The 20,152-nt window shown below is 62.6% G+C and overlaps 3 protein-coding genes across 3 annotated transcripts; 1 reads left to right on the top strand and 2 right to left on the bottom strand.

Moving 5' to 3' along the window:
- Positions 1–1,093: 1,093 nt before the first annotated feature.
- Positions 1,094–1,780, bottom strand: MRPS12 (mitochondrial ribosomal protein S12). Its single transcript, XM_088147757.1, has 2 exons — positions 1,621–1,780; positions 1,094–1,526 (listed from the first exon to the last, which is right to left on the bottom strand). The coding sequence occupies exons 1-2, from the start codon at positions 1,649–1,651 to the stop codon at positions 1,180–1,182; spliced, it is 378 nt and encodes a 125-aa protein (XP_088003883.1). The 5' UTR covers positions 1,652–1,780; the 3' UTR covers positions 1,094–1,179.
- Positions 1,781–6,987: 5,207 nt separating this feature from the next.
- Positions 6,988–9,863, top strand: LOC148214823 (transmembrane protein 176B-like). The gene is made up of 6 exons (XM_088147755.1): positions 6,988–7,233; positions 7,909–8,034; positions 8,312–8,365; positions 8,457–8,696; positions 9,184–9,294; positions 9,575–9,863. Exons 1-6 carry the CDS (start codon positions 7,015–7,017, stop codon positions 9,659–9,661), a joined length of 837 nt encoding a protein of 278 aa, XP_088003881.1. The 5' UTR covers positions 6,988–7,014; the 3' UTR covers positions 9,662–9,863.
- Positions 9,864–11,334: 1,471 nt separating this feature from the next.
- LOC148214824 (GTPase IMAP family member 4-like) lies at positions 11,335–14,002 on the bottom strand. Its single transcript, XM_088147756.1, has 3 exons — positions 13,907–14,002; positions 12,916–13,052; positions 11,335–12,672 (listed from the first exon to the last, which is right to left on the bottom strand). The coding sequence occupies exons 2-3, from the start codon at positions 13,015–13,017 to the stop codon at positions 11,890–11,892; spliced, it is 885 nt and encodes a 294-aa protein (XP_088003882.1). The 5' UTR covers positions 13,018–13,052; positions 13,907–14,002; the 3' UTR covers positions 11,335–11,889.
- Between the last annotated feature and the right edge of the window lie 6,150 nt (positions 14,003–20,152).

Here is a 20,152-nt window from a genome sequence, read left to right on the forward strand (position 1 = left end):
GCGTCCCAGCAAACTGAAGGACACCCCCCATCCCTTTCTAAAATAGGGTAGGGTCAGCAGGAGAGTGATGGATGATCCTCCCTGCAGCAGTTCCCCCAGCGGAGGAAGAGGTCTGTATCTGGGGGGTGGGAAAGGGCCAGATTGCCACCTCCAGCACAGCAGTCCCGGGGTTTTGCTCCTGAGAGGAACAGCAGCAAAGGAGAAGCCGTGATGCTCTTGGGCTCAGTCTCTTGCCATGTTCCCCTGGGACGCCTGCTGCCCTGCAGAGGGCAGCCCCCCCCTGAGAATCAGCCCTTCCCCAGGGTGGCAGCCCCCCTCCTTTCTGCTTCTGGAATGGGATGCTCCAGAGCGTGGCTGTAGCCTAACAACAGGACCGACCCATTTACACTGACAGGGACCTGCCAGCAGATCAGATGTGTAGGATTTTCTGCCCTGAAACCCCACTTTCTCTAAAAACCTTTGTCCTCCCGTTGTTTGGGGTTGACCCAAACCTCTTTCTTGTAAAGCAGGTACCCAACAATGGTTCAGTAAAGAGCTGGCAGTTTCTCCTCCGTGTTGTGCTCCTCCTGAGTTTTCCACAACACTGAGAACCGGGTGCCCCTGGAGAGCTGCCTAGAGTGGAGCTGGAAAACTGCCCCTTCCTGGCTGAACCTCCTCCCTTCCAAGCCTACTTTGCCCACAGAAGCTCCCGAGCGGCTCTCCCTTGCGGCCTTTCCGGGTGGGCCTGACAAACTGGCCGCTGCCATCGCGGCTGCCTGCTGGGGCCCATCCCTGGGCCACACGGACCGGCTGTCAGGGGCGGCACACGCGTGACTTTAAACCGAGCCGCTGTGCTCGCGTGCCCGAACCAGCCGGCCTTATCTCGGCTGCCACCCTAATTCGGAGGACGCACGAAGGCAAGAGCCGCTTCGCACGGCAAGGTTAACAGCCGCCTGTCCGCACGCGCGCACGCACTGCACGCAGCAACTCCCTGCCTTAATCTGTTACCCTGCGCCGCGCCGCGCCTCGCCCGCGAACCGAGAGGGCCGAAACGGGGCGCAGAGAGAGGCGCCCTTTCCTCCAAGCAACCAAGAGAGAGACGCGGGGCGGGGCGGGCGGACACCAGGCCGTTTAATGTCCGTCTCCGGGCCCGGCCCGGCCGGCCCCCGGCGCGAGGGCTTCCCGACCGCGAACGGGCGCCTAGGCCGTCTTCTTCCGGACGTGGGCGCAGTCGTACTTGCCGCGCACGACGCGGACCTTGACGCCGGGCAGGTCCTGCTTGCGGCCGCCCTCCACCAGCACGGCCAGGTGCTCCTGCAGGTTGTGGCCCTCGCCGGGGACGAAGCAGACCAGCTCCTTGCCGGAGCTCAGCCGCACCACGACGCACTTGCGGTTGGCCGAGTTGGGCTTCTTGGGCTTGCGGATCAGCGTCTTCAGCACCACGCCCTTCGCCTGCGGCCGCCCCTCCAGCGGGCCCGGCGCCGGCGGCGGGCGCCGCGGGCGGCCCAGGCGGTGCATCTGCGTCAGCGTCGCCATCCACCGGGCGCCTGCGGGGACAAGCGACCGCGCGCCGTGACGCGGGCCCGGGGACCCGGGGGCCCGGCGCCGCCCCGCCCCGCCCCGCCCGCGGCCCCCACGCACCTCGGCCCAGGAGCAGCCCCGCAGCCGCCATCCGGTCCCGGGAGACAGGCGAGCGCGCAGGCCGCGGAACTCGCGCTCGGCCGGAAACGCGGGCGGCCTCCCCGCGCGCGGGCCGGAAGCTCGGGTCCGTCCCGCTGGTTGGCCTGCGCAGACGCCACTCAGGGAGGCGGGCCCGAGCCTCGGGGGGAACCGGCTTCCGGCTTCCGCGGCCGAGCGCCCTCCTCGGGCGGGCGGTGCTCCGCTGGGGGGGGGCTCTGGCGGGGCCTCCCCGGGGAAGGAGGCGCGCTCCGGGCCCGGCGCCGCCCCCGCGGCTTCCGCTGCTCCTTCCGCGAGTCTCCCGAGCGGGCCCGCGAGTGAAAGCCGGCCCTCCGGGCCCCGGCGCGTGTCCCGGCGTCGGAACGCGACGCGGCCTCGGGGAGGGGCTTCCGCGGGGGGGCCGCGCGCGCGCGCTTCTCTGCGAACGGCTCGGGAAGCGCGGGGCCCGCGGCGGCCCCCCGGCGAGGTCTGGGAGGGCTCCGTGCCCCGCGGCTGTTCTCCTCGCGCCCCGGGCCCCGCCGCGGGGAGGCCCTCAGGGCGCCCCTTCCGCCCGGGCGCTCCCTGGCAGCTTTGCGCTCGCTTGAGCCACGGGGGCCGCGGCAGGAGGGCCCTGGCTGGCCCTAGAAGGCTCTGCGAGGCGGAGGCGGGGTGGAGGGCCCGGCCGGGGCTGGCTCCGGCAGCGCTTCCCCCAGAGCGAGAGGGCGGCTCAAGGGGCCCTTAAGACATCGCCTGCTCTGCGGGCCAGCAGCCCCCGGGTCCCCCCTCCTCTTCCTCCCCCTCCCTGGCCTGGGCAACAGCCCTTCTCTGCGCCCTTTCTGGGGGGGCCTCCTGCCTCAGAGGTCCTCTTTCGCGGTTTGGTGGGAGGGGAGCGTCAAACTCGGCCTTCCTGGCTGGCACCCCCCCCCCCCGATTCAGAAACCGAAGCGCCCCAGCGGCATGGGCCAGCGGCCCTGCTTGCTGGGAGCGAGGGGGTGGTCGTCCAGCAGCCGCGGAGGGGGCGCTATGACGCAGGAGGATGGCGATGCGCTTCGCGTCCGCAGTCGCAGTTCGCCCTCCGTGCGTTTAATCGCAGACGCGCCCTAATGCAAGGAGACAGGCGGTGAAACGGGCTCAGGGAAGGGTATACTGTAATGCCACTGTGGCAAGCGGGCAGCGGTAAGGCAAGCACGTGTAACAATGAAGACACAACCCCCCCCCGCTGCCAAGCCGAGCACAGAGAGGGGGCAGTTGTGCCGCAAATGCTTCCTTTGCAGCTTGCCAGAGAAACCTTCCTGCACAGACAGAATTGCCTTAGAAGAGAATTTGTAAGTGGAGCAATAAGTAGTTTCTTCTTTTTTTCTGTTTCTATCAAACACCGCGGTAGTAGCAAGTAATTCATAAACGGCCAAATTGCTCCCAGCCCGATCTCACAGCTCGGCTTGGCGGGGACCACGTTCCTCCTCAGCAGTAGCTCTCTTAACGCTCCATCTGGTAGATTCTCTCCAAAGAAAAACTTGATTGCTTACGCTAATTATTCCTTTTGACCTCCTTCCACTCATAGAAAAAGTCTCAGGTTCCCAGCTGTAACTCTCACTTCCTCAACCCCAGAGAATCTTCTAAAGGGGCCTTACAAAAAGCTTGTAAATTGAAGGTGTCCGTAAGGCAAACTGGTTGGGGTGCATAAGGGTGTAAATCCAAGGGGGGTGCCTCTTCGATCATCGCTGCGGCTTGACCGCCCCTAAAATGCCAGCTGTGAAATCCTTGTGAGGAGGCTTTGCGGAATAAAGGAAACGGGTGGACGTCTGATCGTAGATTTGCATTCTGCAGTCTGTAAAATGTGACGCTTCGGAGGTTCTGCTGGTATAAATCTTCTTAAAAAGCGTATGGCACTCTTTGAAAAGTCCATCCATACCAGATAGTCTTCAAATGATGCATCTCCTTATTGGGGCAGAAGGAACAGTTGCTCGCTCTCATTTAAAATGACCGGCCGGGTTGCCCATTCTTATGGATCTTGTCTGCATAGGTCAGTCTGTCTGTAAGGTTGGAAAATTGCCCCAAATTGGCTGATGAGTTGTCAGTATCTCTAATTGGGTGTTTCTCAACCTTGGCCGCTTTCAGATGTGTGGACTTCCGCTTGTTTGCTTGGTGGGGAATTCTGGGAGCTGAAGTCCACACTTCTGAAAGTGGCCAAGGTTGAGAAACTGCTCTAACAGCTGGGGGAAGAGACCCCAAGATCCACTGCTTTTGCCCTGGGGGACCACTCCCAAACCAAGACTCGCTCCGAACGTGCTTCTGCGCTAAGTTGCACACTGCTTTTGCAGGTTCCTTTTGAGGTGTCGGGATTGGCCCTGCGGAAGGCTGTATTGCAGGTGACGCGGGGAACGCTATTAAAGCGAAGAAGCTTTACTGAGCAGGCTTCGCGTGGTTTTCAAGCTGCGTATTCCATTGTGCTTCTCTTTCCTAAAAGAGCTAAGGAAAAAGACCCCGGTGCGCCTGCTGAGCTGACTGCCACTTAAACATTCCGACATAACATTTCCCTCAGTGGTCATAAAAGAGATTATTGCTGTAACCACGGTAAAAACCATACTTTGGTGACCTAATTAACCTAGCCAGGCCAGAGGCATTTCCTGGTTAGGACGGAAGGCTTGTCCGCGTCGGTCTTCGGACAGAGACCCCTCGGTGGGACGTCTCCCAGATGCGATGGAGGAGGCCCATCCTTACGCGCTCGCCGGGTCTCCTGGAGAGTTGTGTGCGTGCCGAGCGCCCCGTGAGAGATCTCCTGCTCTGGGCAGGGCGTCCTTGGCGGCTGCATCCCGCACAGCGGGCCTTTCCAGCACTGAAGAGGTTACCTACCCAGGTAACGAAACGTTTGCGAGAAAGTAGCCAAGCTCAGAGGACCCCAAGACGCCACGGTTCAGCTCTGAGCAGCTCTGAGCTACGCACATTCTTTTCGCACATTCTCTTCTGTCGGAGCCTAGCTAAGTCAGGCGAAGCGCAGAGAAGAGTGAACTTGGATTCTTTGTCCTAGCCTGGCGTGGGGGACGAATGGAATTGAATGTGGGAATGAATTGAGAAAGGGCTTCCTCTGGTCGTCAGTTCCTTGCAGCCAGCGGTGGACTGAGTCCTGCTCAGCAGGAGGGAGCCAAGCGTCCGATTTCACGCTGAGGAGGAGGCCGTCCGAGGATCGCTCTGCAAAACCAGCTCCTCCAGGAAGAGTGATCTGAGAACCTGGTGCTGCTACAGCGCTTCCCATCCTCTGGCCCCCGTCCAGGCCCTGCAGCCCAGAACGGTGTCGTGTCCCGCAAAAGACCGGCTCTTCTGGCCGCTTTTCTCCCCAGACACTCTGAGTTGTGTAAGTCTTTGACCGCATGACCTACAAACCTGGCACGCTCCTTCCTGGTGTGAGCCCAGAGGTGCCAGGCAAGGCCCACTCAGGCTAACGCTGGGGAAGCAGGCTTTATACGTACGGTGCCCTTCCCCCTCCCCTCCCCGCCCACCTGGCTCTAATGCCCCCCAGCGCCTGGGTAGGCCGAGAGCCCAAGCCCCTGCATTGCCTCCCCAGGCCAAACGCTGCACTCCCCCCTCCCGGGCGCCTGGTCATCAAACGCTGCCGAAGAGTCAAGGGGTTGCGCGCGAGACAAGCCCTTTTCCTGGAAGTCGCGCGTGGGCGCGGCGGGAACAAGCCGAGGCAAAGCTCCAGCCCCTGGCCCGGATCCACGTCCTCTGGCGGGGCAGGTAAAAAGCGCTGTTTCCTCTCTTCGGAGCCGCCTTGCAGGGTGAGGAGCAAGAGAGGGGAGCCGCCGCGCCTCCGCCGATCTTTGCTCCGGGCCGCAGGGGCTACCGCCCCTGCCCCCTTCGTCCCTCTGTCTCACGGGAGCGGCGGTGAGTGGGTCCATCCGCGTCCCTGCTTTGGGATGGGGGGCGGGGGCGGAAGGCCGCAGCTCTCCGGAGGGCGGCAAGACCGCGGCTCCAAGGGCTGCGCGCACAGGCGTCCCGGACCCGCCCGGGGGAGGCGGCCGCCCGCCCGGCGCGGAACCAAATTGGAGGGCCGAGTATGCCTGCGGGCCACCTCCGGCGGGGCGGGGGAGAGGAACGCCAGCTTCATCGCGGGGCAAAGCGGGGATGCCCTCGGGCGCTCGGTGCGTCTCCGTTTAAGCCCGGACGTTGGCGGCAAAGGCGAGGCAGCCCTTCGGCGTCCAAGGCGGGAATAGGGCAGCTCCCCCGAACGGGGTGGCGCGGAGCCCTTGAGGGGGTGGGTCCTGTGCCCGTTGCCCAGGGTCCCGCGGCCGGTCCAGGGGAGCCCTCGGAGCTCAACGCGGGCCCCGTGCCCCCCCGCTGGGCCTGCTTTTTAGCCGAGGACCTCAAAGAGCCCTTTCCATGCTCGCCCCTCCACAATGTCCGCACGAGATCCCCTCCCCGGTGGGTGAAATGAACGGGGGGGAAGGTCAGGTTCGGCTTCTGGGAGGCGCCCCTTGCGACCCCGGCCGCCAGAAAGGCCAGCGCTATCGCAGGGTGTGGGCCACGGGAAGCCCCCATTTGCTCTGTGGGGGCCCAGAGGAGCACCGCAGGTCGGAGCGGGTTCGGAGAAGGGCTGCCCAGATGGCAGAGGGTCCAGGGGCCGAGCCCCCTGCGGGCCCGGGGAAGGGCAGGGGACGTTTGGCCTGCAGAAGGGCGATATAGCGGCCTTCCCGTCGCTGGAAGGTGTCCCGCGGAGGGGAGCGGACTTACTCCGTCCGCCCCAGAGAGAAGGCACGACTGGAACCGGGGGGGGGGCGGCGGGGCGGCGGGGCTGTTGGCAGAGATACGAGGAAGGCGCCTCGGCGCGATGCAGAAGGAACTCCCCGGCCGCACCGCCAGCGGGAAAGGCTGCCGCCTCCCCTTTACTCGAGGTCTTCCAGCGGAGGATGGGTGGTTGTCCGTCGGAGGTGCTGCGGCCTGTCCTGCACCCAGAAGGTGGCTGGACCAGATGACCTCCGCGGTCCCCTTTTGGTCCCGATGAGAACGCAAGCCGCAAGGCTTAATTAAGTTGCCTCTCGGATTGGCAGTGCTCGCAGAGCGCCCTGGCCGTGACCCACGCCACTAACGTTGGCGCAGTTGCCTGTTTGCACGACGCACAATCGCACCTCGGCCAGCGTGTTGTGAGCAGAACCAGAGACGCTCCAGGCCTCCTCCCCCTCCCGGTGCGAACGGAGCTGCGGTCCCCGCCAGGCGCGCAACAGCCAGAGGGGCGCAGGCGGGTTCACGGTCTGCGGGGGGTCCGGGTCTCGCGCTCTTTCCCGCCTGGCTCCACCCAGCGCGCTCGGCTGCTTCTCACTTCCGCCTCTGCCTCGGCAGCTGCCTCTCTCCCTCCAGCTGGCCGGCGAGGAAGGAGGGGAAGCCATGTCGGGGACCGCGCTGAGGGTGAACGGGACCGAGGTGGACCTCCAGGGGTCCGACAAGACCGTCGTCAACATCAACCTCCGCCAAGAGTCCTCCCTCTTCTATCTGTGCAAGGGCATGGCGGCCCTGAGTCGCCGCAAGGCCGCCTCCAAGGCCCAGGAGCCCGCTGATGCTCCCCCCACCCGCGCCCGACGGAGGGGGGAGCAGAAGGTGCTGGGGGTAAGGGCCGGACGCCAAAGGAGGAAGTGGGGCGTGCGTGGAGCCGGTCTGGGGCGCCGGTCGGGTCGGCCTGGATCTCCTCCGCCTGCGAGCTCTTGGGAGAGGAGACAGGGGCCGGGGGCGGCGTGCAGCGGACCCTGGAGGTCACCGGCAGGGCAGAGCGGCGTCCAGCGGAGGGGGGCTCGGCCGACAGAGATTTGGGTCTTAGCCGAGAGGCGAGAAAGAGGCAGCTCTGCAGCTGTGTGCGATGGGGCTGAGCCTCAGGCTAAAGGCGGGTCCGGGTCCGGGTCCGGGTCCTCACTAAGCCCCAGATCCGGAGGAACGGGCCAGAACTGAACCGCTATGTCCACATAAGATCTCCTCTGAAGTCCCGAAACTGGCACGGTGATGCTCGCACAGTTCCCGCATTCGCCCGTTTTGGGGTTTTGCCCCCGAACGGAGCCAGAAAGGAACCCACTGACCTGCTCCGCTCCCTGCTCTGATCCAGAAGGGAACTGGCCGAGGGGAACGCTAAACAGGCCTAGCGGGGGTCTCCAGCTAAGCTAGCTCTGCGAGAGCCTGGTCCCCCAGCATGCTCTTGGCCCCGGCCCCGCCGCACGGCCTTCCGGTCCCCATTGCCCCCTGCCCAGACTCTCGTGCTGGGGGCTGCCTGTCGGCTCCCCTCTCGCCCCCCAGGGAGCCCAGATCCTGCTTGGAGCTGTGTGCATCGGTCTCGGCGTGGTCTTGAGCCTTGTTCTGGAGATACCCTACGACTACGAGCGGGCAATATGGAATGGAGCCCCTTTCTGGATGGGGAGCCTGGTGAGCAGGGAGGGGAGGAGGGGAGGAGTGGGGGACCACCACCTGAGACTCAGCTTGCCACCCCAGGAAGCTGCAGCGGAGGATGTGGCGGGGGTGAAGCAAAGGTGGCAGGACGCCAGAACGCCTGCAGAACCTAGGCCCCGTTTGAGGGAGCCGGGCTGCTCCTTGCAGCCTTCCCCAGGAGTCAGTTCGGTGCACCGGGGAGGGGGACTCGCTTCCTGCTGGCGGGGAGGCCCAGCCAGACGCCGCTCACCTGGCTGTTTCACTCCCTCTCCAGTTCATCCTCTCCGGCACCTTCTCTGTGGTGGGCGAGCGACGCGGCGGCAAGTGGGTAAGTGGGGAGGGCCCTCGGCCCCGCCCGGCTGCAAAGACCCGATGCCCTGGGTGCCGACTCTCAGCTGCGCCCTGCCCCTCCGTCTTAGGTCCACCTGGCCACGTTCCTCAACCTGGCCAGCGTCGTGGCGGGCTCACTGGCCTTGACGCTGGGCGTGGCGGACATCTCATCCCTGACCTACCGTCCCTACTTCATTGAGAACCTGTGCAAGCACAGAAGGGAGGAGGAGCGCTACCGGTCGTGGGACGCGACCACCGGTCCTCCATACAGCGGCGAGAGGGACCAAGAGCGGGCCAAGGAGTGCCAGGAGGTTATGTGGGTGCTCATGGTGAGTCTGTCTTCCTGCAGCAGAGCCAGAGTGGGAGGAGGGCAGCTGTGCCCCTCAGAAGAGGGCAGACCTGGGGGGGACCTTCGCAGTATCCCGCCCCCCTCTGCCTGCAGGCCTCTCTCTGGCACAGGGATGGGCACGTCCTGTCAGGCTGAGGGGCAGGGGGGCTCGCCCACCTGCCACAGGTGGCTCCAGGTATTCAGCCACTGGGAGGAAGTTCCCATACACAACCGCGCACCGGTCACAGCAGAAAGGCCTCCTCCCTCCAGGCCACTCCCAGTTCCTCTTCCTGCCTCCCACTGAGGAAGGGGCCCGAGTCCCCGGCTGGTCCAGACAGAGCATGCGGGGCCAGCGCCCGGAGGAGGAATTTGGCGGAGTGGCTGGGGGGAGGGCTCAGGGCCTCTCGGGGAGATGGCTTGGCAGGGCGGCCGGCTGGCCGGCCTCTTGCCCCCTCCTGCTGCTGATTCGAGCCCCACTCCCTCCCCAGTGCATGCTGAACGGCGTCCGGATCCTCCTGCTGGTCTTGTCCATCGCCGCTCTCTGCATCGCCCTCTTCTGCTTTGGATACGGCCTGCACCGGCTCTGCTGCTCCTGCTGGGTAGGTCACGGAAGTCCCAGAACACCCGGCACCCGGGAGACGCGGCTGGCCGCGTTGGGCATGCAGGCGGCTAGGGTCAGTGTGGTGATCGAGGGAGGGCTGGTGTGCCTGGTGCGTCGGGGCTCGCCCCAAACAAAGGCGCGCCCTGCGGCACTCAGTTTCAGCCAGCGCCCCTTTCTCGCCCGGGGCCATGATCCCTCCAGAGGAAACAGCAGAGGGGCTTGCTGGCCACTCCTGGGGAAGCCGCCGCAAGCTGAGTCCACCTTCCTTTTTCTCGCAGGAAGGCTGGCAGGACTACGTGGCCCTGGAGGACCCAGAAGCCTCTCTCGTGCCTGAGGAGCCAGGCAAAGAGGAGAACCCCGCCTGAGGGGCGCAGAGGAGAGCCCCCTGGCCCTCAGCTCTTCCCAGGGACCGAATGGAAGCTGTCCTCCGGCGGGTGACGCTGTTGCTGGCCCCAGCGCTTCCCTGCAGCGACTCCCGAATGAAAATGCTCGTTAGTTACTCATCGCCTCTCACGCAAGCAAATGGTTCTGTTGCGCCCAGGATTAATTAAAGTCGCTTTTCTGGAATTCGCATTTCGGCTCCTGTCCGTCTGCCGGCTCGGCCAAAGCAAAGGGCCCCACTGTGGGTGTGGGGCGTGCCATGGGACTGGAGGGGCTCGGCCGCCTAGGGAAAGGCTGCTTCCCGAGATGGCAGAAAGGAGCTTCCCGGCCCTCCTTCCCCGATGCCCAGCCCTGGCTCTGTTTCCAGAAGCGGGCAGGTAGTCCCACCAGCAGAGCTCCCCAGAGGCAACCTGCACGTTGGCTCTCCCGACTGCCTGGCATAGCGTGGCGTCTTGTCTTCAGTGGGACACCCGGGGCAGGGGGCTGCCGGCTGATTGCTGGAGGCACCCGAAGGGCCACCTTCCCCAAAGGCCCTCTGCGGCCTGTCAGGCTGATCGCGCCCGCAGGAGAACAGCCGAAGGCACCCTTTGGGGCTGCGTTTGCCCTCCCTCCGGAAAGGCCCTGCTGAGGCGGAGGCTGTGTCGGGGCGGGGGGGGGCTCCGCAGCTGCCTTCTGGCTGTGCCAGGTCCCTTCGCCTGCTGGGCCTCAGCCTCTCTGTGGCGGCTGGTGGGGTTGCGCGTCGTGCCTGGGACTGGGTTGGCTTAGCAGGCAAGGCAAGGGCCTGCTTTGGCTGTGGTTAACGGCTGTCCCCGCGATGGGTCCTGCTCAGACAAGCTGGGTTCCCGCAGGATGCATCCTGGCTCCCGAATTACCCCTTTTCTGCCCGGCGTGGGGCAATGCGTTCCAAGAAAGATTTTGAGGACCCGGGAGATGTTTAGGAAGAGCCACGAAGATAATGGGGGACGGGGAAGGAAGCCTTGAAGAAGTGGCTGTCTCTAACTCTAAGACCACCCAGAGGGGAGATGGCCGCACCCTACAAGCACTTGTGGGGTTGCACAAGGTCAGGACGTCACCCCAGGAAGGATTCCTGCAGGATTTCACTCAAAACCGGGCAGAGTCCAGTGGAGGGGTTCAGAAAACGTCTGACTGCGAAAAGCAACTCACAGGAACCATCGCCTGGAGAGCTGATGGGCCCCCCTTCATGGAGAGACTAGATGTCATCTGCCAAGGGTCCTCCTGCGCTAAGCAGGGGTTGGACTGGATGGCCTCACGGACCCCCTCTAACTGCCAGGTTCTAAAGTGAAAGAAGGAACGTTGGCCCAAACCAGTATCTGCATGCTGCACTGCAAGGCTGGCATCGGGTGTCCTCATGCCAACTTGTGCAGAACGGTGCCACCTATCAGCACAATTCCCAGCCCGGTTTTGTCATTCCAGGAAGAGAAGCAATGCAGAGGCCAAGGGGGGCGGGAAGGAAGACTGTGGATCCTGCTGTGGATCCTGCTTTTTGGGGTGGGGGCTGTGACCCAGCCAGCAGGCGAGTGGAAGCAGATCAGCCACATGCTGGAGGTCAGGTGGATCTTCCACAGCCCTTCGCTGAAGCCAGTGGGGCCGCGCAGGAGGGCTGAACTAGGGGGAGGGGGGAGACCTGCTCTCCCCAGCCTGGCGCCCACAGATACATTGGAAGGACAGCTCCCCAAATCTGCAGCACCTGTGAGTCTGCACACCCATTCCTAAAGTTCAGTAAATCTTCTGGAGTCTAATTAGTTCCATTAAATATTTCTTTATTAAGAGAATTGTACAGCACCTAGTTTGTTGAGTCAAAGTATTGCTAAGCAAAGCCTTGTCTTTTAAGCCCTCCCCCCCCCTTCTACTTTCTTGTCCCACTTGAAATTCCTCGCGCCTTTCTCCTGGTCTCACGGTTGCTTGACCTTGTTGGCGCCTCTGCAGCGATAACGGCAGCACCTGGCTTGGCAGCTTCCTCCCCCCTTCTCCTAAGGATGATGGCAGGAGCGAGCAAGTGGGCCTCCAATTAACAATTTAAACATTTAACTGTCAAATATGCATTGCTAGTCTAAATTAAATGAAGCTATGATTTCTGGCTTGCGTAGATCCTGACAGCACCAAGGCATCTGGGGGACCCCGAGTTGGGGAAGTCGCTCTGTTGGGGAGCTCAGTGCTGCCCCCTTTGATGGGAGAGACTTTCCAGCGCTCCTTACAAGATGACACAAGAACGATTCCTTTGGTCCTGCTCTAACATGTCCTCGGTGTAGTGGGGAGCGCCCAGAGCCCGGTTACGTTTTACCAGGTTATCAATCATCTGAATTAGTTCATCAATCTGAGCCTCCTGTTCTCTCCCCCGGGCCTTGTTATCAAAAGCCAGGAACCGGTTCCCACACTGGGCAATCTGGTCCAGAAGCACTTCATCTGCATTATGCAGGAACTGCTCAAGAGACCCTCCTGGCAGGTCACTTTTTCGGGTGAATAGCATGATCAGGTAGGCCTTTGCTTTCAAACTGAAGATCCCTCTGATGATCTCGGCCACTTGCTGCTCCTCCCGGCTGAAAGCACCTGGCCGAAGGACCTGTATAATGGCGTGGGGACCCGGGTGGGTGAAGCTCACGCACTTTTTCACCTCCTCAGCAATTTCTGTTGGTGGCAGGGTGGTGTCAAAAAAACCAGGAGTATCCACCACCACGATTTTCCTGCCTCTCCGTATCACCTCTCCCTTTTCGCACATTTGTGTGGTTGACCTGGAGCTCATCTTGGAAACAAAATTTCCGCTCCTCAGGATTGAGTTTCCAGTTGCGCTTTTCCCAACCCCCGTTTTACCAACAAGCACGATCCTCAGCTCCTCGGCTGGCAACCTCACTGAAGAGGGTGGGTCGGTCTGCAGCAGATAGTAAAGAGCCAGAAGGAAGGCCAGGAGGCAGCCACTGATCACCCAGAGGCTCATAGCGACCCGCCACGGACAAATCACACAACGGTCGTCAAGCTCCTGGATAAAAACAGAGTGAAATAGGGAACTAGTGAAGGCTGGCTGGTCTTGGACTGAAGTGGGTCTTGGATTGAAACCCTAACCCTGACACAGGCTGTGCAGAAGGACCCCTGCCGGGGAAAAGGCAGCCCCGGATCCTGCGCAGAAGTCAGACCCAAATCTCGGTCTGCCCTCCTCTGGAGTGCCCAGAGAGCTGCCAATACTCCGGGGCTGGGGTCCTAGGGAACCTCAGGGGGCCCCCACCTTGGCCGAGGATTGGCCACAGAGAGGTGTTCCCCGACTGCTGCTTTTGGGGTGGCCGCTGGGTGTGGTCCGAAAAGGTAGGATGGCAGCCGCGATGCCCATCAAAGCCGGGTGGAGCTTCGATGTTCCTCTTGCGGCTGCAGAAGCAGTTGGTATCACAAATTCTGATCGGAAGGAACTTCGGGCACAACAGCTGCATCTTGGATTGTGAAAACCCATCGCTGCCAACGTTGCCTTTGCTGCACAGGAGAGCAAGGCGCTGCAGCCAGTGGTGTTCCCGGGTCAAGAGCGCGAGTGACGAAACGCACCAGGCTTTGCTTCTTGAATCGGAAGCCAACGGGAGCCAAGGCAGCTCTCCGCCGCTACTACGGGAAGGGCAGCAAAGGTGATCCGATGGCTGTCCTGTCCTGTTAACACCTCAAAGCAGCAGCAAAGGAAACTCGGGGAAGGGGAAACCGCCGTCCCTCAGAGCAGCGGCTTCCCTGCCTAAGGGGGACGTGCGAGGGAAGGCTGAGTTCAGGGTTGGAAAGAAAAAGTCCCAGAAATTAAGCTGGGAGAGAGGACCTCCCGCCCTTCGCGTGGCTCTCAGAGGCTTCCTCCACAAGCAGCAGCGAGAGCCCCCGAAGAAATACGTATTTCCACAGCGGAGGAACCTGCTTCCAGCTCCAATAGAAGCCAGGACTGAAGGAACCTGGACCAGACATCGGGTCCCGCACTGGAATGCAAATGCGGTCACTTAGGAGCACCCCCCCCCAAAGAAAAGGAGGGATTGCCAAAAGTCTCCGGCCACTGAATTCTCCAAAGCGCCAGATGCCGGCGCTGAGACGGGGCGGGGGGGGGCAGGGGGGGAGACGGGAAGGCGGCTGGATCCGCTTCCCCCGCTCTGAGCGCCACCCGCCGCTCCGAGGATGGAGGGGAGGCCAGACCCGCCGCCCCCCGCCCGCCGCCACTTGCGCCCCCGGCGAGGAGAAGCAGCCGGCCGGGCACCCACCTGAGTCCGGCGGGAGCCGGGCAGACGCCTCGCTGCCTCCCGCTGTTCTCAATCGGGCAAGCCGCGATGAAAAAGTACAAACGCCTCCTGCTTCGTTCTCCTTTCATTTTCACTTCGGGCCAACAGGAAAAAAGAAGGAAGGAAGGAGGGGGGCTGCCATCCCCGTATCTTTTCGTTTGGGCACCGGCCCAGTCTCCATTGGCCAGGCGGGCTGGGCGTCCACAGGATTCGGTTCTCCTGGTTGGGTCCGTTTTTTCACCAACAGGATAGGGCCTTAACTTTATTTAGTTATTTAATTTATTTGTTAAAGCAATTTGTATGGCCGCCCAACTCACTCACGGTGACTCCAGGTGGCTTACAGAAATAAAATCCCACTAGACCCCCACCCCCTGCTGACAACAATACCTTCAGACAACCCCCTTGCTCCCCAAGTTGCTAAAAAAGGGGCTCCGTACCTAAAAATCGACTGTATTTTCCTTTCTCTATATACATTTTGGCAATTGATGTTTCCTGTAACAACACACTTTGTGCACTCGTTCACTGAACCTACTCGCTTTGTAAGGAGAAGGTGCAACGTACTGGGACGCTCTGAAAGGGCACAGAAACGTATTTGGCGTCACAAATGCAGGAAGAGGTTTGGCTGCAGCTCCCATAACCCTTCACCCTGACCTTGGTGCCTGTTCCACAGCCTCCTGAAAGGCGCAGCCCCCCCTCCTTGGTGCTCAAGGTTGGCCCAGATAAACGGAGTGGGTTTGGAAGGCTGTCCTGCACTGTGTGAAGGGACCCCCCCCCCCCGCCGGGCAGATCCCTTGGTTAGGCCTGCAAGGGAAGAGGCTGGGGTCCTCCACTGGGAAGCTGCATAATCATGGGGGGCTGTAATCCCCCGGAGATTGATAAATAGACGGGAGCGGGTCCTGCATCCCCCCCCCCCCCGAAGCTGCGAGCCTTCCTGCCTCCTGAACAGCCAGGGAGCCCAGAGCCGCAGCGAGATCTTTGCGCAAGAAGGGCTTGGATTGAAGCGCTCAGGATCCACTAGTGGGTTTCTATCCCAGGAGTTCGGGGGGCATAGGCAGCCCTCCCTCCCAGTTTTCTCACAAGGATCCTGCGAGGTTCAACAGCAAGCCCGGGGCGGGGGTGGGGGGGAGGAGGGAAGAAGGAAGAGTGAAGAGAGAGTGCAGCTAAGCGGGAGCAGGCAGCTGTTGATCCCTGGCCATCCCTAACGCACTCAAGGTCGTCAGGGGCCTGAGCCCTGCGATGGGTGGGACCACCTATGCCAGGGAAGTGACTGGACTCACGGCCGTTTGGGGGCAGGACTGTGAGCAAGCGAACGTATCTCTTGGACAGAGCAACGAGCGGTCGACCTCCCCGGCGGAGAAAGGGCTCGTGAACGCAGGACGACACGCGGCGCCCTTCCAGGAAACACGAGCAGAAAGCGGCGCTTCGGCCGGCGCTGGGAAAGGAACGAGCCTTGGTTTCCCGACGCGCGCTAAGCCGCGAGGCCTGATCCAGGCGGTTGGGGTCGATTCAAGCGGCCGACCGCGGCTTAGCGTGCTGTGCGCAAGGAGCCTCCGTGGCCTGTTTCAGACCCCGCGCTGGGCCGTTGCACCGGCAGAAACAGGTTAATTCAGTGTTAGGCAAATGACACCGTGGACAGCGAGGTAAACAGCCACCCCCAGTTTCAGGAAAGTCGAACTCCCCCAAACGCCAGCCCTTTGCAGCAGCCGCGGAGATGAACATTTCAGTTTGGAGACGAGGAGCTGTCAGGGAACAAAAGCGCCTCATCTAGATTTCACGGCGAGGAGGGGTTGACTAGATGGCCTCAAGGGCCCCTCCAGCTCTCGGATTCCGAGATTCTTCCAGCGGGAGCTCTTCTGCTCGCTTGTCCTCCCCAGGGTCCCCAGCCTGTCCCCTGCCTCTGGGCCGCCCATCTGCCGCGCTCTGGCTCTCGGGGCTTGGGAACCGTCGCCCGGAACTGGACCCCCTGGGGAGCTCCCCCCCTCCACCTCCCCTCCCCCCCCGCACCCCCGGGACTGAGCAAAGCCGCAGCCCCTAAACAGGAAGAGGAAAGCGAAAGTGAAAGGGCGGAGGGAGCCCGCGCTGCTTGGAAGTCACGTGGCTGAAGAAAAGCCAGGCGCGGGGAACGGGCGGGGCGCCTCCTCGCGCGGTCTCTTCGGCGGGCGGGGGCCGTTTCGGGCTGCGCTCGCCCCAAGAGGGACCCCGCACGAGGGGCAAGCAGAGATACTCGTAAAGGCTGAGGGCCGCAAGGCGGACATCCCGGGGATCCGGGGGGCTGGCCGCTTTGGGGAAGCCGGGCGGCGTTCCTGTTGTTGGGGAGAAGAGCCCTTTGGGGGGCAGCAGGGCTGGGGAGCCCCTCGGGAGGCGGGCGGAGCGTTGGGACAATGGGGGCGTGTCCGGTGGAACGTTGGGGCTCCTCGGCTGGCCGCTCCGTGGCGGCGGCGACTCGGGGCTCCGCTGTGGGGTGGCCGGAGGCTGGGATGGGATTGCGGGGCGGGGGGAGGGTCAGTCTGGGTCTGATGGGACTGCCCAAAGGGGGGAGCTGGGGTTGACCCTGGTCACGTGTGCAAGACAGGGAGGAAGGGGGGGCAGCCCGCATTCATTTGTTAGACCTACTTTCTCCACCCTGCTTTGCATTTTTTCTTCAGAGTCTGGTTTATGAAATCATTTTAATGACTTTTAAGAGAAAATGAGGATGCACAAACTGTTGAACAAGCTGAGCCGGCTATTCTGGAGTTTGTGCATCCTCATTTCCTTTTAAAATCAGATTCTGGCTTCTTGCTGGGGAAGGTCAGGAGAGGACTGGCAGAGGAGAGTGGCTGAAAACTTCCAGTCTCCTCCTTTGAAAAAGACCCTGCTGATAATGATCCTTTGAGGTGAAATGAAACATGGAGGCGACCTTGAAATAGAAGCCGCTGGCTCTGGGCTGATCCACATGACCATCCTGCCCCAGTGCCAGGATCCCCTGACTGTCCCTTGAGGGGTCATGTGATGCCTCCCTCTCCTTTTCCTCCCCCCAGCCCCCCAGGACCACTTCTGCCTCTTTTTCTGCTAGGTATCAAAAGGGGGAACGCAGCCAGCGGGGCAATCCACCTTGTGTTTATGGGGCGGGGGGAGGCTATTTTAGGACATCTCTCCACTGCCAATCTCTCTGTATGTGCACATGCGGTCAGCCTTGAGACTCCGCGTCCGGTAAATCCGTAGCTCGGGAGCCCCACATTCTGTGTTTTGGTAGGAATATTAATGTCCTGGAAGACCTGCATTTGGCTGACCCCGACTGCTCCCCCTGACCCCCGAGAAGAAAACAGCTGCGCAAGACAGGTGTCCAGCTTCTCCGGGGACGGGATACTGATGGCTGTGGAGACCCCGAGCAGCAGACCCGCCTGCAGGGCCACAGCTGCCAACCCCTGGAGGCTCCGCGCAGTGGGCTGCTCACAAGGGAGGGCTGGTGCCTGCATGGAAGGCATGGCTTTTGTGCCAAAACGCCTTGGCCCGACTGCAGCCTGCCTCAGCAACGGGCTGCCCCGGAGATGGGCTCCTTGGTGAGGGTGGGCTGCAGACAGCGGGCTTTGGGGATGAATCCAGCGATATTGGAAGCCCCGTAAGAGGCTCGCCCCCATGTCCCTCTAATGGTGACACACGGATGCCTCCCCAGCCGCAGGACGCTGCCTTCAGCTCACCTGCAGCCAATCGCGGAGGCAGCTTATACCCAGCTGTCCTCCTTCCAGCTTGGCAGAAGTGCTGTGCCCACCTCCCCACAGAATTTTTCTGGGGGCGCGCTCCTTGATGAGGTGGCTGATGACACATCCAGGGGCTTTGATCTGCCCAGCCTTTGTAGGCCATTGGAGGTGGCGCGGGCACGGTCCTCTGGTCACTGGGCACCGTCGGGCACGGCCCTTCTGGCTGGGGCTGGCTTTGCAGGGGTGCTGCCTCAATAGCGCCTGACTGGCACTTCCCGAAGTGGGCTCCTAATAAACTTTGGCTTCCCTGTCTTTGAAAAAGAGAAGGAAGCTCTTTTGAAGGTGTGCGTGAGATTTTTCATATAGTGGAGAAACTGACTAGAGCTGCTCTGGGGTGGGAGGGACCCTGTCCTCACTCCCCTCATCACTTGTGCTAATAGATGGTGGTTTGGCATTACGCCACTCAGAGTCTGTTGGAGCCAGGCAGTGTCTAAATTGAACTGATTAAAATAAATTGGGCAGGGAAGCCTCTAAAATTCTTCCCCTCCCCAATTAAAATCGTTGGGGAACTCTTCCCCCCTCAAATCTCTTGGCTTTAGAGGAAGGAACAGCCCTCTAGACTGAAATGCAGGGGAAGATCACATACACGTGCCCACACAGGGCACTCTTCATGGGATCTATAAATGTGGCTGACACACCTGGTTTTTCACCGTTCCTGGAGCAGAAAACCTTTTCCGCACCTTTTCAGCGCTGAAATTTGCTAGACCGCCCTTCCCCCTCCCCGCATTTTCTTGGCCACTGCTGCCTTTTCTTCGGGGCCCTCGGGGCTGCACTCAGGCATGGGGCCAGCCGTGCTCCTCGGCAGCACCGTTCTGGAACAATGCCATCCCACGGGCAGAAGGGATCGGAGAGCGTGCCGGGCTCTCTTTGAACGTGCCGGGGCAAAACGCTTGCTCAAACCTGCCACTGGAACCGCTGGGGAGGCAGGCCCCCCAGCCCACGTTAGGCAGTGGCATGCCAGGCCAAGCCCCGCTGCTTTCTGTAAGACGTCCTGTGTTACGACACCTGCGGGGAGCAGAGCCACCGCCATTCTCTTGTTAAGCAACCCGAGGCGGTGCATAAAAGGGTTAAAAAAGAGGACATTTGAAATGCCTGCAACATAGAGGACCAGGCCCTGCTGGCAGAGAGCAGAGCTGGGGCCGCGTGGTGCTTGGGAGGGGGGAGGGGTGGGGTGGGGGACAGGCATAGCACTAGGGAAGGCAGGGCTCTGGGCCCCTGAGAACCCTTGCTTGTGAGGAGGTGGGACGGGGCCCAGCGGGGAGAGCGCTCTGCCTCCCCTGATGCCTCCGGGATTGGCTGAACGTGGCCAGAGGCTGAAGGTTGACTGCTCTGCCGCTCAGTCTTCTGCCTGGCACAGGGGGCTGAACCCAAACCCTCCACAGCCAAGCAAACATGGCAACAGGCAAAAGCAGGAGGGAGGCAGCCCGACCCGGAGGAGGAGGGAGGTCAGGCAGTGGCGGCGGCGGCGGCGGCGGCAGCGGCAGCAGCAAAGCTTTGAGCCAGAGCGCCCCTCCGCGGGCCGGGAGCTGCCCCATGTCCAGAGGGAGCCCGCCCGCTCTGTCCCAGCAGCGGCGCTTAGGCAGAGCCAGGGCCGCAAGCCGAGACTCGCCTCCAAGCCCAAGGCCGGCCCCGGGAGGGCAGGGGGCGTTCCTGAGGAGCATCTCCTGGTCCAGCCAAGTGGCGCATCCCTTGCTCCGGCCCACACCCCAACCGCTTCGTAACTCGCCCTGGAGTTCTGCCGGGCCTCGGCGTCAGGCTCTTGGTCAGTGTTCCCAGCTGCCCTTTGCCCCCCTTTGTAAGGCCTCTGCGCCACCCCCGCCCTCCGCGGGGTCTCCGGGATCCCCGGAAGGGGCTCCAGGCTGGCCCCAGGAAGCTCGTTTGGGACTCTCGGGCGGAATCGGCCTGGCCCCGCCGGACACGCAGACTCCTTCGTGGGAGCCAGGGGCCCCCGGCCGTCCCTCCTTCGCCTGGGTGGCCACTGAGGCCCCTTCGGACCCAGCTCCTCTTTGGGGAGGAGGTCAGGCAAAGGAGGGGCGGAGGAGCTCTGCCCTCTCCCCAACACCTGCGATCGTCCTGCCCCCCCCGGGCATCAGGCCCGCCTCCCGTTTTTCATGACACGGGCAGAAGAGCCGCTTCTGCTGCTCGCAGCTTCCCTGCAGCCTCCGTTCTCTGCCTGCGTGAGTCGCCCCAGCCTCCGCTCTACCTACGTTAACTCTCCGCGGGCACGCGCGCCTCTGACCGCGGCGGAAAGCGCCCCGGAAGCCGCGGCCGCTTCGCCGGCGCCCCTCGCTGGCACGGGTCCGCCCGCCCCGGTTCCCTCCCCGCCCGCCCGCGGGAGCTGGGGCCAGCTGCCCCGGAGCGCGCCGCCCACACGCCCGGGCCCCCGGGCTTCTCTCGGGGCCGCCGGGCGAGGCGGGGCTGGACGGAGGCGGGGCTCCCCGCCGTCGCCTCCCTCTCTGGCGGCGAGGCCCGCCCCCCCAGCCGGCTCCCC

This window comes from Python bivittatus, unplaced genomic scaffold (assembly GCF_059951505.1).
Source record: "Python bivittatus isolate LINGU-HERP-01145 unplaced genomic scaffold, Pbiv_v1 ctg000600_np1212, whole genome shotgun sequence".
In the NCBI taxonomy this organism is placed as follows: Eukaryota; Metazoa; Chordata; class Lepidosauria; order Squamata; family Pythonidae; genus Python; species Python bivittatus.

Coding starts and splice junctions, on each gene's coding strand:
- MRPS12 (XM_088147757.1), bottom strand. CDS start 1,651: ATGGCGGCTGCGGGGCTGCTCCTGGGCCGAG. Junction 1,527..1,620: donor GGGGCTGCTCCTGGGCCGAG/GTGCGTGGGGGC, acceptor TTGTCCCCGCAG/GCGCCCGGTGGATGGCGACG.
- LOC148214823 (XM_088147755.1), top strand. CDS start 7,015: ATGTCGGGGACCGCGCTGAGGGTGAACGGGACCGAGGTGGACCTCCAG. Junction 7,234..7,908: donor GGGAGCAGAAGGTGCTGGGG/GTAAGGGCCGGA, acceptor CTCGCCCCCCAG/GGAGCCCAGATCCTGCTTGG. Junction 8,035..8,311: donor CTTTCTGGATGGGGAGCCTG/GTGAGCAGGGAG, acceptor CTCCCTCTCCAG/TTCATCCTCTCCGGCACCTT.
- LOC148214824 (XM_088147756.1), bottom strand. CDS start 13,017: ATGGGCATCGCGGCTGCCATCCTACCTTTTCGGACCACACCCAGCGGC. Junction 12,673..12,915: donor GTGGCCAATCCTCGGCCAAG/GTGGGGGCCCCC, acceptor GTTTTTATCCAG/GAGCTTGACGACCGTTGTGT.